This window comes from Colletotrichum navitas, assembly GCF_030913465.1.
Source record: "Colletotrichum navitas strain CBS 125086 chromosome Unknown LY79scaffold_109, whole genome shotgun sequence".
Lineage (NCBI taxonomy): Eukaryota > Fungi > Ascomycota > Sordariomycetes > Glomerellales > Glomerellaceae > Colletotrichum > Colletotrichum navitas.
Genome location: NW_026850655.1, coordinates 94,030 through 107,686, shown reverse-complemented (window position 1 = coordinate 107,686; position 13,657 = coordinate 94,030). Strand labels below are relative to the sequence as shown.

The 13,657-nt window shown below is 40.7% G+C and overlaps 2 protein-coding genes across 2 annotated transcripts; both read right to left on the bottom strand.

The window, feature by feature from the left end:
- Nucleotides 1-3,584: 3,584 nt before the first annotated feature.
- LY79DRAFT_674170 (uncharacterized protein) lies at nt 3,585-4,661 on the bottom strand (the record flags this gene model as incomplete). The annotated part of the gene is made up of 4 exons (XM_060564267.1): nt 3,585-3,702; nt 3,788-4,143; nt 4,210-4,560; nt 4,650-4,661. The coding sequence occupies 4 exons, from the start codon at nt 4,659-4,661 to the stop codon at nt 3,585-3,587; spliced, it is 837 nt and encodes a 278-aa protein (XP_060408369.1).
- A 2,317-nt stretch (nt 4,662-6,978) lies between these two features.
- On the bottom strand, nt 6,979-8,098 carry LY79DRAFT_570239 (uncharacterized protein). The gene is made up of 3 exons (XM_060559133.1): nt 7,284-8,098; nt 7,082-7,202; nt 6,979-6,999 (listed from the first exon to the last, which is right to left on the bottom strand). The coding sequence occupies exons 1-3, from the start codon at nt 7,696-7,698 to the stop codon at nt 6,996-6,998; spliced, it is 540 nt and encodes a 179-aa protein (XP_060408368.1). The 5' UTR covers nt 7,699-8,098; the 3' UTR covers nt 6,979-6,995.
- Nucleotides 8,099-13,657: the final 5,559 nt, after the last annotated feature.

Below are 13,657 nucleotides of genomic sequence, written 5' to 3'. Positions count from 1 at the left end.
TCTTAAATCTTCTTAAATAATTTCTTATACACTAAGGCTAAAAAGTTATTAAACTTCTCTAAGAAGTCTAAAATATTATTATCTTTAAATCTAAGTACTTTTACTAAAAAAAAGTTATTTAAATAATTATTAGTTACTTACTAAAAGGTTAAGCTATTTATAAGTAGTCTTATATAGTTATAAGTTACTTTAAGAAGTTTACTAAGGTTATAAAAAAAGGTCTTTATAATAATAATATATATATTATTTCTCCTATATTATTATCTTTTTAAGAAAAGCTTATAGCTATATATTACTAAAGCTAACCTTACTAAAGATATTTATATCTTTACCTTTAGATAATAAAGACCTTTTACTTTTATTTAAAGAGATTAAGAGGTTAGCTATAGTAAATTAGGTCTATAAATTAACTATAATAAATAATTTAATAAGTATTATAGTTCTTTATAGACTTCCTAAAAAATAAAAAAGCTAGTGTCTTAATAATAAAAGTATATACTAATATTTAAACTAATAAATTAAGTAACTTTTAGCCCTTAGTTTAGTATATACTATAGCTATAAGATATTATCTATATATAGCTATTATTTATTATACTATATAACTTTCTATAAGTTTATTCTTAAAAATACTATTTTTCTTATAAATATCTTAGGTAAAATATTTATTAGCTTTATTTAACTAATGCTTTTACTTTACTTATTAGGTTAATAAGACTATTATTAATTATTTATATTAGTATATTTTAGATCTATAAATTAGCTTATAAGTTAAATAATCTATTTTATATACTTATAATTAAAAAAGGAGAATATAAAATAAAAAAGAGGTTAAAAATAAAAGAAAAATATATATACACTTAATAAATCTTAGTAGATTTTTACTACTTTAGAGGAGGCTTTTAAGGTTTATCTTATCTTTATAAATTAGTCTATAAGAGTATATAGATACTATATTTATTACTAATTCTACTATTAATTTAGTAGATGTTTTACTAAATAGTAATAATATATTCTAGTTATACTTTTACTAATAATAAATTTATTATAACTATATAAGAAAGCCTATTTATACTTTAGTATAAAATACTTATACTAATAAAGTAGATCTACCTCTAGGCACTATTAAGAAAAAGTAAAGTATTTACTACTTAATAAAAGAAAAAGAAATTAGTAAAATATAAGAAAACTACTTATACTATAATAATATGTAATAATAATAATATATATATTAATAAATAAGTCTTATAATTCTTAGACCTAATCTATAAAGATCTTAAAATAAAAGTATAAATTAATAAAGTAATTACTAAAAAAGTAGATTTTACTAAATAAATAAAATTATAGTAATAACTAGTAGTATATTTCTATATAGAGTATTAAGGCTAATAATTATAAGTGTATATAAATAATTATTCTCTCTTTAACCTCTTCTGAGGTCTATAAATCCCTTTTTTAATAGGTAGATAGTCTTTCTATTAATCTACCCCTTAATTAACTACTATATAATTCCTAGGACTATACTACCTAACCTTATTATAATACTACTAGTTATTACTATACTTTTATTTATTTAGTAAAACCTACTTTTTTTATAGTTACTTTATTAATCTATACCCTTATTTTAAATATTTATATATTAGGTCTAAGAATTGTAAGATCTATATATTATTATATATATTATTATTACTAGGTGTTATTATAAGTACAGGTAGTTTTCCTATATTTTACTTTCTTTTCTTCTTTATTAAGTAGCCTAGATTCTTTACCTTTTCTTAGTATAAAGACCTTTTATTAGTAGCTAAATACTTTAAAATAAATACCTATACCTAGAATCTTAGCTATATTCTTAAATATACTTAAATACTATAAAGCCTAGTACTAGCCTATTAGATTCTCTACTATTTATAGTACTAATCTTATTTATATTTTATTTATAAAATAAATAAACTGTCTTTATAGTAAGAATACTAGTTAGTAAAAAAACTAAATAACTTTAGAAGAATAAGCTATTTATTTCTAAGTATTAATTATCTTAAACTACTAAGTCTTAATTAATAGGTTTTACTATAAAAATTAGCTTAGTTACCTTTTTCTTAAAGGTTAATATATACTATAAGTATTTATTAGTATATACCTTACTAAGCCCTTAAGTTATTAATAAGTAAGGCTAGTACCTAGAGTATTCTAAATCTATACTTATTTAAATAAATATTTCTCTTAGGCCTAGGATAGCTTTTATATATAAGTATATATAGTATCTTTACTTTACTACTTATTAAAATAGTATTAAAGTAACTAGTATAGTATATTTTACTTTTAAGTAGCCTAGTAAATATAAATACTATCTACTATATTATTAAGGGCTTACTTAAGCTCTTCTTAAGTATATTACTTTATAAGTAGCTAGAGAAGGTTTCCTAGAAAATAGCCTTATTTAGTTATATATAGTAATTATTATAATAGTTTTAAAAAGGTCGTAGTAGTGATAAAGACGGAGAAACAGAGTGGCTTAGATGCGGGGGTGGCTCGCAAGTGCGGGGGTTGAGTTACGATGGTGGAATGCCTGCCAGAGTCTCATGTCAGCAAACGTTCCTTGCACCTGCACAGCCAACAATCAGGACAGTCGCTCGCCGTGGCAGTGGGATGTTGAGAGTCATATCAGTGAGGATGGTGGTGGCGGCAGTGATGCACCACCGTGCATGCGGCAATGCCAAGGGCGTTTGGGCGGGTTGTAGTAATAATTTGGAACTCCTTTTGCGGCAACAGTCCAACTGACAGCTTGCACGGGGCATCGAGAGTAGTCATGACGGGCTATAGATTGATGATGGGTTGGGTAGGCAGGCTGAGGGTGTGGCGTTGATGTTGAGCGGGCTGGGAGGTGAGGTGACCTCCAGACTGGCCAGTCTCGGCCCCCCCTCACCTTCTGACCCATCAGCCCACGGGCTAGTTAGATCTTTTCCAAGCTTCACGAGCTTCAGCTTCACTTCGGTGCAATATCCGCAGATATTGCCTACATTGTCGCCCCCTCTCCCACAGTTGATAATATAACTAGGAAGTAATGGGATAGAGCGCGTACTTAAATTGGGGCATCAGCGCCAAGAATTCGGCCACAAAGGCATATCCAGGTAAGGAGACAGAGGGGGATAGTACAGCCAGGTCAAGTTCTTTTGGGGGAACTTCCATCTAAGCCTTCTAGACGACGACTTTTCTCAACTCCAGTCCATTGATTGTCAGACTCAGCCTTGTGTTCAATCGAAACGCCGGCGCCAACGACCTTGTTCCGTAGAATCGGTTGCTGTGGCTGTACATGGTGCTCTCTTTCAACAAAGCATCTTTACGACGCAAATCCTACAGTATGCTTCTCTAATTCGAGTTCGTTTTGCTCTCTATATATATGACTGCACTTTCTGCCGTCCGCGGTCAGGCTGATCCCCAATCCAGCTGCCAACAAACTTGATTGCCCCGTTACACTTGTTATTTCGCCCAGTATGCGGGCTCATCGTGCTTGAGTCGCGCAGTTGGGCTACCTTCAATCGAGACGGAGGGCAACCTTGGGCCGAAAGAAGTAAACTCAAAAGGGATTCAGCGCGTAGCGGATGAAAGACTCGCATATTGAACAGCCCTGCGGAGCTTCATCTCGATATCGGTGAACGGAACAGTAATTGGCAGCGGCGGCTGGCTGTCAAGGGCCGAGGAATTGCTACAAGGGTTACTTCTATCAGCAAAGGCTCGCTCTCTCTGCATCGCCGCCTAGCCAACACAAGGTGTCAAAAGTAAGTACCCACTTGTCATCGGGTGTGCGGCGGGGATCCAAGGCGTCGTCGCCTGCAAAGTCGGCCGAGTAGAGTGTCAGCTTCGCATCATGTTGGGTGAGGCTGGTCCAGTTCATGACGCGCTGCGGCTTGCCATGACGCAAAACCCAGAGGGTGATGACGCAGTTGTGCAGCTGATCGAGAATGAGGGCAACGTTGGCGGCAATTTCCGAGTCGTAGGGTATCTTGATGGCAATGGCAGCGCGGACTCGGCCTCTGCCCAGACGCAGGTACCTCTTACACTTGGTGTCCAACTCATTCCTGTTCCGAGGTGAAGAGTAGGCGATTTCGGCAACGACGGATGGGTGATAATTTCCGTCGATGGCACCCTAGGCCACGTCGGGGATCAAAGTCGTTTTTCCCAGACAGAGAGTGAACTCGCGAAAAGATTCGACTTCGATTTCGGCGGGAAGGACGTTGATTGCGGCGTTTGTAACAAGCTCGGCGATACGATCCGACATGATTGAATGGACTGGTCCCTGTGGCATCTTGAAACGCAGCAGCATTCCAGCGGCATCATATTCAATGCGAAGGTCGTCGTGATCGATACGGCTGTCCCGTTCAATCTTCTGGGAGAGAGCGTCAAAGGTCTCGGGGTCGATTGAATATTCGTAGGGAGTGCCGCTGTTCCTGTCAAGGAGCAATGGATCGTACCCGGAGAGGTTCCAGGCGGAGAGCTGGACCGCAACGTTGAGGCAGTCGTCAATGATGCCGTCGTCTAGAAACGGACGGACTCGACTCGGCTTCTGTGGTCTAAGCATTCCACGCTCAAAAGGTCAGTTAGTGAGCACGTGAGTCGCCGTGTTGGTCTGGCGGGAGCGGAACAGAGATTCACTGACATGGCCATGGCGTTCACAAACTTGGCTGGCATTCCTTTGTGTTGACGTGCACTTTGGTTGACTGACGTGAGAGACTGTGATCTCTCGTGAATTTTCGGGGGTCAGCGGACGGCGTTATTGTGGGTGGTATGATTATTGAGAGGAAGAAAGAAAGAAAGAAAAGGGAAGGAAAGGAGATGGTGTTGGGTGAAGAATTGGCAAAAAGAAACAAAGGAACAAAGGAACAAAGAAAAGAAAAGGGGATAATATTGGTGAAGAATTAGGAAGCGGCGGGTCACGTAATCCAAGACTATTCCCTATGTTTGGCAGGAGATGAGCTGAGAAGATACAGTGAAGTAGTTTAATCCCCTGTTGTCACTCTTACCCCGATGTACTCGTTTCCAGCGTGATGGGGTGAAAGGTGAGGGGCTGACTTTTCTGCCGCCGGGCGGTGTGTCACACATACGGGTCTTGAGATCACCTCCCGGGTCAACATGGTGGCATGCCAACAACGACAAATTTGTCTGGGCCCCAGACGTTGATTACTCCCTTGGGTTATGTACATGATGTTCTGCCTTAGATCTGCCCCCGACCCTTGCCCTCTCTCTCCCTGATGCTACCTAGCTGCATTAAATATCACCACCCTGCTACATCCACGAGCTCTTAGACCTCATCGACCTTACGAAGATTACTGATGTAGTCCCCTCTGCCCCCAAAGTCTCCGAAACCATTGGCACTCGCCTTGTAGTGTGGCTGTTGCTAGCCACACTCATACACCATTGCATTGCTCAGAAGTGGCCTCGTTCGCGTATCGCACCGAATGGCGGCGGCAAGGCTGACGCGACAGGAGGCTGGGATGCTGGAAGAGCAGTGGCGGCAGTGGCGGCGGTGGCGGACGATTAAAACAGGAACTAGATCACCCAGGAGACTGTCATCAAGGTAATAGAAGCTAGTTATAGCTACATGAAACATGCCGGCGCTAATATTGTGATGGATGGGGGTAGGAAATGTTCGAGTCATATTGGCGTACAGAAAGGCAGAAAGCGAAAGGGGACGTAAAGGATGTGAGAACCGTGAGGAAGATGAGGGACGTGACGTGCTGCGCGGGAAAAGGTGTGACCTTGGTAAGGCTAAATACGTGCTCACCACGGCCGGAGGAAGAAGTGGTGGTACTTTTTCCATATAAAAAGTAGCATTAGTTCCTCCTGCTGCAAGAAACCGAAGGACAGGCGCTGGTAGAGTGGGGGCAGAAGAAGTGGTGGTACTTTTTCCATATAAAAAGTACCACCAGTTCGTCTGGGCTAAGAGATGCAACGTACCACCACCTACCTAACAGCTTATCAAATGGCCAGACGTCTAAACACCTTCTATTCAGGTACATGCACGTTCCAGTTCTAAATGGTACTGTGACCTCTCTTTCCCTAGCTGGCCGGCCTACAAAATCTTTTGCAGCCTGTAGCGACAGCAATTCGACCTGTGCCTCCTTGTTAGGTGCTGGTCAATCGCATTTTGCCCATGCTGCAAGACGGCGGCACCCACGAGCAGCGCCGTCCGCTTTCTTTTCTCCAGTCTTCTCATCTATTGCCTCAGCTATACCGTGCACCACGGCCAGGGTCGTGACAGACATATCTGGAATGGGAGAGTTGAGGTAAAGTACAAAGGCAGCCGGGTTGGGTTGCTGAGGAGCAATACTCTGCCGACAACAAGCCACACACACGGCCAAGCCACGCCAGCGAAGCTCTTATGTAATCATCGCATTCTATTGCGCATCCCATTGCGCATCAGTAATGCCGAGGGGGGCAGCAAAGCTGCTTTGGGGTGATGATATCGCCAGCCACGAAGATGCAACCAGGGAATTACGGCAACATGTAACCAGCGAGTTTGCACTTCAGCCAAGCGCTACAAAAAGCCGGTCGGGGCTGGGTGAGAAGAGGGAAATCGTGTGCCTGGTCTTGGATGGATATTGCAAGGGGAACTTGTGGGGCACCCACTGTCTACTGTTGCCCCACAGTGATGGCGGTACGGTCCGACCCGCAGCAGGAACAGTGGCGAGCTACCTGGGTACCGCGTGGGACAAGACTACCTACCTACCTAGGCTGCTAGGTAGCGTGTCGGCCCGGCCTGGCCGCGGTGAACAAGGCGCCATGTAACAGATGCCGGATGTTGGGCAAGGGCCGTGTCGACCAATTCACCGTGGCTGGGCAGACCCAGTTCGTCTGCAAATAGTCAGCATTTGCTGGGATTACTCCATCTCCTGAGGCCGGCACGCATCAATAAAAGAACGATACTCTCAGGCGCAGCAAGGCTTCTGTTCAGCCATTTTCGCAATGCATGCCGAGTGACAATGTTGCGGTCGGTACGTACTATGTATGCACCACGAGAATGGCCCTACGCATCCTACCTAGAGCTCCAAATTTCAATCGTACACGCCAAGTACTGACATCACTAGGACCCCCACAAGGTAGCTGCACAGAAGTCGCTGTCCCAGGAGCACGCGATGAGTGATGGAAAAGCTCGAATTGCTTCGTCGGGCGCCCAGCTGCATCCGCGCACCGTCATAGAGCCCGTGAGTAAGTCGACTATGCCCGCCCGTCCCCGTCCATCATTGCCCGCCTTGACGAGTAGGTTAACTGGTTTCTCTACCCCTCTAGGTAGAGTCCAAGACCTCAAACTACATGGCACGCGCGTGAGCAAGCCACAGTCGACAAGGCGAGAGTCACGGACAACAGTCGATGCTCCTCGCGGACGGCGTACCCCGCCAGCCGTCTCCTCGGCCGCAGCATCCAGACGACGCCATCCCGATGTCTCGAGAGCCTGAGTATTGGTCCATCGTCGACCGACACATCGACGACAAGACACAAAGATGGACCCCACATTACCATCACCCGGCAGAGTCCTGAGCGCATGGGAGATTTCGAGGGGGGCGGCAGCGCGAGCCATCATTACGCCTAGTGAGAAACAAAAATACACACGCATCAATCCAAGGAAGGACCCGGTCAGGAACACGATCTCGAACCCGACAGGGACGTGTACAAGAAGGCGGAGATGAACAACCCCCTCCCACATTGTGATACGGACTGAGACGCCGCCTCGTTCATCAACATGGACATGGAGAGAGAAGCGAGCATTTGACCTCGTCCGGCAACGCGGTAGTGTATGCCCGGCCTGAACCTGATCCTGGAACTTTTCCCCTACTAGCTAGCTTACCATGTAGATGGGCTTCCCTGGTGTTGTGGATCCAACTGCAAAGTACCTCTCTATATCGAGATCCAGTCACGTCCCCCGAATGTGCCGCTCTCGGGGGCGGAGTCGTGGTTATTCACTACCCAGGACCCAGACATGGAGGTCTTGAGTGCGGAAAACCTTGGTCAAGATCACAAAGAAGGTTTTGGGGGCGATAGCTCACCTGACGTTGCATTAGATGCTCTATATAGACATATATTTAGTGACAGACAGGAAAAGACAGGGAGGCAGTCTTGATTTTGAATTATCAACTAGTGAGAGTCCTGGTACGGGGACTTGAAGCCGAATGCACGCCCTTAGTATCTTCGTCAAGAAAAGGCTAGCTGAATTGAAGCCGGGCGGGACTCTGGCCTAAGATGTTGAAAGTTATTCCGAAGGAGAGCCTAATTAATAAGCAGTGCCTGGGGTCGAGAGCTACTTCTTTGAGGTAGCGCTCCACACCCCTCGGTCCCAAGGCCATATGGGCCTGAGATGCAGAGCGTGAGCTTCTGTGACACTTGGACAACATGCTTATATGCATGTTGTATATGGAACAAGGAAACGCCGCGACGTACGAGTCATCTTGTCTGAGACCTTCCTTGATTTCAGCCTCGATGGATTAGGGAAAAAACGACGCCCCTTGGCCACATGTACACACCCACGTCCATGTGTCTGTTCTACGCCCACGACCTCCTGAATATCCCACGCGGTTTCAGGCTCCCACAATCCCGGACACGTGAACGAACTTGAGCGTATTGCTTATATTGTCCACTATCAAGCGCACGTGCACGAACGAGTGCAATGTCTGAGTCGTACTGCCCAATTGTGCAGATAGTTGTTGATGCAGTAGTCCTCGTACACTGCCATCGTCCGGTGCATGGTTGTTGAGTAACTTGACTGACTGCACGGATACGTTTGGAGACCTTGGTCGAGGCCTTGTGCAGCATTATGTTTGCATTTCCGATCGCTTCTAGCCCAAGGTCGAATTGATGTCTGTGGATCTGTCTATGCCTAGATACTTGTACGGCTCCCTCATCACGCTGATCTATGAGCACGTGCATGACTGAGGTGTGCCAGTAGGCCCTAAGAGCATGAGCCCGACAATGTTCCATGAATGTGACCGGGCGCACGCTCATGGCCAATAACGAGACCAGGATCCCGACCACCATTCTCCCCGAGTCCTTGAGTGTGGCTAAATCCACAAGCTCAACCATAGACATATATCTACGCCGTGATTCGAGAGGCTAATCCCTTTTTGACATATTAAATTGGTCAAATTTGCTATTATGAACAAGTGGATGACCTTGCCTGCGTACGGGAGCGTAGAAGCAAACGGCCGGGGGAACAAAGGGGCATATTTGGAGACCTAGATATGCTGCTGATTGATTGTGATTGAATCCGTGCCCAATATAGTGGACAACCTCATGGGCCCGGACGGGATCCTGAGTCTGCTGATAATCCAAACCATCCATCTCATCGACATTGTCCTCGCTTAACTCTCACTTGGACCCCCCAACCTTGAGTCTTACCACTCATACGACTCAGCCTAATAGTAGCATCCTGCGTCATAAGGGGGGGGGCGAGGATTTGAAGACGGCGCATGGCGGCGCAAATCCCGGGCGTCGCCTTGCGTCTGGTTTCTACCCCGGAGGGATGAATCGGTGGGACTTGTGCAGTAAAGCCGGCTTAATGGCGTCCAGGCACCGCGCCCTAAGCGGACAATGGGGCAGGTCAAATGGGAAGAATAGGTTGAGAACTGAAAAGTGCCGAGCTTCGTGACACACGAGAGGCTGCTTCGCCAGCAGGGTCCAGATTGTCGCATGGAGACTGGATGAGGTTCATGTGATGCGGTACTGATAGTGGGCGACTTGGGGAGAGGAGATGTGTTGGTATCACGGGGGATGCGCATTCCTTCAGTGTGAATCGGCACACTACTGCGGTATACAGTTGCCCGAAGAAGGGAAAAGAAGGAAGAACAGGAGGCAACTAGAAGCTAAATATAGGTGGGCCAGTAAACAGATGCTGGCATCATAGTTAAACGATCATGGACCACGGATCTGGAATGCGAGGGCCTGGTCGAGATAGGCATGTGCGCTTTGAGTGACATCTTCTGAACCGGGTTTGGATTTGCTCGATCGAGTCCGGCAGCCAAGGCGAGGCGAGGCGAGTGCAGTTGGGTGCATGAAGCGAAGGCGTTCGCCATTCGGATTATGCCATCGAGAATGCGCGTGTGAGTAGTTTCTGTGTACAAATAGAAATCGGGTCGTGCTCAGATAGCTGCGAGGCCTGTTGATTGTGGACGAGAGGAAGGCTATCATTGCCCGTATTTGTCGAGAGACGTACACAGGTTAGCTTTAATATGCGTAATATTCATCAGGTACCCAGGGCGACCTAGCTCATGGAGCCTAAGAGTGACTGCCGTCAGTTGTCAAGGAGGCAGAGTACTTATGGTAAGGCTGGGGCAATGCGACGCCTGGGGAGGGATGGACGCGAAGCCAGCGGGGCTGTTTCGTCCACCTCGTCGTCCATTGTCCACCTTGTCAATCTCGGAGGTGCCAGGCGGCGTAGTTAATAACAACGGCAGCGCGCAGCTCGTGAGGCAGAAATCGGTCCATGTATTATCGCGCGAGTTGTCGTTGATGCGATGGCGGCACTAGCAATTGTTGCCTTGCAGAGGGTGACCGTCTCTTTATGTAGCGACGGGTGGGTTGCGGATCGGTTGAGCCGTGATGTGATGGGGGAGTGGGGTTAGTTGGGAGAAGGAAGAAGAAGCGATACGCGATAGATGGATGGACCTGTGCGGCGTCAGTAACATTCAGGCTGTACAGCGGTAGGGGAGGGGGGGACGCTGTGGCGCTATGATCTTCATCATTTCCCTCTGGGCATGAACAAAACTAACAGCAGGTGTGGAACAAGCACATTTGTTTTTCTCTTGGATCTAAGTAAAGCTCCAGTTGCTACATGAAATTTAAGTACCCGAGGGTGTTAGTCAGCCTTCGTCAAAGCTAAACACCTCCTCCTCACGGAGGGGGCAAAAAAATAGGGTTACTACTAGGAAAATAAGGTTACCACTTGTCCTAACCTAGTCCTACTTTTTATTATATTCTTACTAAAAATAAGTAATTATTTAGATATATTATTAATAAATATTAATAGTAACTAAACTATTTACTTTACTTTAACCCTTTAATATACCTTACTAATATAATAAGAATATAATTACTACTAAAAAGGTAGCTAAAATACTATATATTACCTATTAATAGGTAACCTACTAATAGGTAGATAAGCTAGTAACTAATATACCCTTTATACACTAGGCTACCTAGGATTATAGTGTATTTTATATAGTAATTTAGAAGTACCTTTAGGCCTTTTAAGAAGACTATAACCTTTACGTTAGCCTAGATAAGCCTAGCTAGCCTTAGTCGCTTATAAAGGCTAAAGATATAGCTTTTAGTGCCTTTATTATATAGCTCTATAAATCTAGCTTTTTAGCTTTACTACTCTAGGTTAAAGAAATAGCTAACTACCTTTATAGTATCTAAGGTTAACTACTAGTCTTTAAGCACTTTATCTAAAGCTAGCTTACTAACTATCTAGAGCTCTAGAAAAAAGGCACTATTAAACTAGTTAAGTTATACTAAAAGGGGGCTAAGTTAGACCTAGCTCTAATAAAGGACTTCTTTACCTAGTACTAGGCTACCCTCTATAAGTATAATATTAGCCTATTTAAGATATAGAACACTAATAAATCTAGGTGCTAGATTAGCTACCTTAGTAGCTAGCTATATATAATTATCCTTAAGTAGCTACTAAAATATAACTACTTATCTAAAGTTATAGATCTAGCTAATTAAAAGTTATATACTTTAGTTAGGTCTAGTAATATATCTAGTAATATTATTTTAGTATATATAATTTTTAAAATATAGCTAGTTACTACTTAAGTAGATTACTAAGTCTAAGAAGGTGTCTACTTTATATATTTACTAACTAGCTTTTTTAACTAAGAGATTATAATAAACTATATATAGTACTTTAATATAAAGTTATATATAAGGTTAATAAAGTATTACTAAATAGGCTACTTTTTTAAAGACTATTTTAGTATTAATATATATAGTTATAATACTTATAATTTATATTTACTTAATAGTTAACTAAGTAAATAAAAGGTAAAGTATTATAACTATTAAGATACTATAAAAAAGTTAAAGTAACTATATTACCTTCTCCTTTTTAATAAATTTATAGGCTATATAAGTCTAAAGCTTATAAAATATTATATTAACTTTAATATTATTTTTACTTTTTTTTTACCTTATATAATACACTTTCTTTAACTAATAGATATAGAAGTCTTTTAATACTTTAAGAAGGCCTAATAAATAGTACTCTATAGGTATATATAAGAAGGTAACCTTATATTTATAAAAGGTAACTTTATTACTACCCTTAATACTATAGTTAAAAAGGCCTTTACTACTACCTATATTATAAAAGGTTTTAAGAAGGCAAGTATATAGCCTATATATAATAATATTATACTTAGCTAACTAGTTAAAAGAATATAATAAAGTAATAAAGATATACTATTATATTTTATTTATTATTTACTATATAATAACTACTTTAATAAGGTAATCTTTATTACTAACTATATAGAGAAGAAATATAGTAGTATATAAAGTAGTTCTTTAAAGAAAGGATTTAAAGTAGTAAAGTAAGTAATTTATAAAAGATCTTTTACCTATAAGTACTAGTAGTAACACCTTAAGGACTAAAATACTAGACTAGAAATATAGTAATAGAAAAGCTAGTGCTAGTAAGCTATTAAACTATAATACTTCTTTATAACTAGTGTTACTATTATAAATATAAAGGAGGTATATAATAAGTAAGTTATAAAGGTAATATAAGTAAAAATATAGTACTAATAGGCAGTAGTAAAAAAAATAGCCTATAAGTAAAAAAAAAAAGTCTAGTAGTAATATAGTACTACTAAGTATTAAAAGGTAAATAAATAAATAAAGTAACTAACCTTTAAATAATAGCTAGTCTATACTAGAGAAGATTAACTATATATCCTATTTAACCCTTTAGATCTATAGTAGTATAATAATAATACTAAAAGTAAAAAGAAATTTACTATTAACCTTAACCTAGCTCCTTTACTATAGTATATACTTAACTAATTTAAGTATATAGTAAGACCTCTTAGTTAAGGTAATATTAATTAGGTATTAGCTAATATAGCTATAGAGGTAGTAGGGCTAGAATTTAACCCTAAGATCTTTATAAACATTAATAACCCTATTAATAAGGACATTAATTTAGTTATATTAAGTAAAGAATTAGTTAGTATACCTAGGAGTAATAATAATAATAATAGTTATATATTATTACTATTACTACTAATAATACTAATAGCTAGCCCTTTAATATTATAAGGTCCTTTATAATATAAGTTATAATATTATACTATAAAGAATAAGATAAATAGCTAGAGGGCTATAGGGGTTATACTATAAAATTACCTATTTACACCTTTATTAATATAAATAAAAAAGGACTAGTAATATATAGTAGATAATAATAAAAGTAATACCTATATTATAGTAGTAATATAAATTTATAGTTATTATATAAAAAAAGAAAAAAAGGTACTATTATAAAGCCCTTAATTAGGGCTATTAATTAATACTACTCTTGTTATTATATAACGTTATAGGTATTACTACTTTAAGAAATAAAAAGTTGACTATACTATATAACGCACGCAAAAGTGAGGGTATTTGTG

Coding starts and splice junctions, on each gene's coding strand:
- LY79DRAFT_570239 (XM_060559133.1), bottom strand. CDS start 7,698: ATGTGGGAGGGGGTTGTTCATCTCCGCCTTCTTGTACACGTCCCTGTC. Junction 7,203..7,283: donor TTTGAGGTCTTGGACTCTAC/CTAGAGGGGTAG, acceptor TAGTCGACTTAC/TCACGGGCTCTATGACGGTG.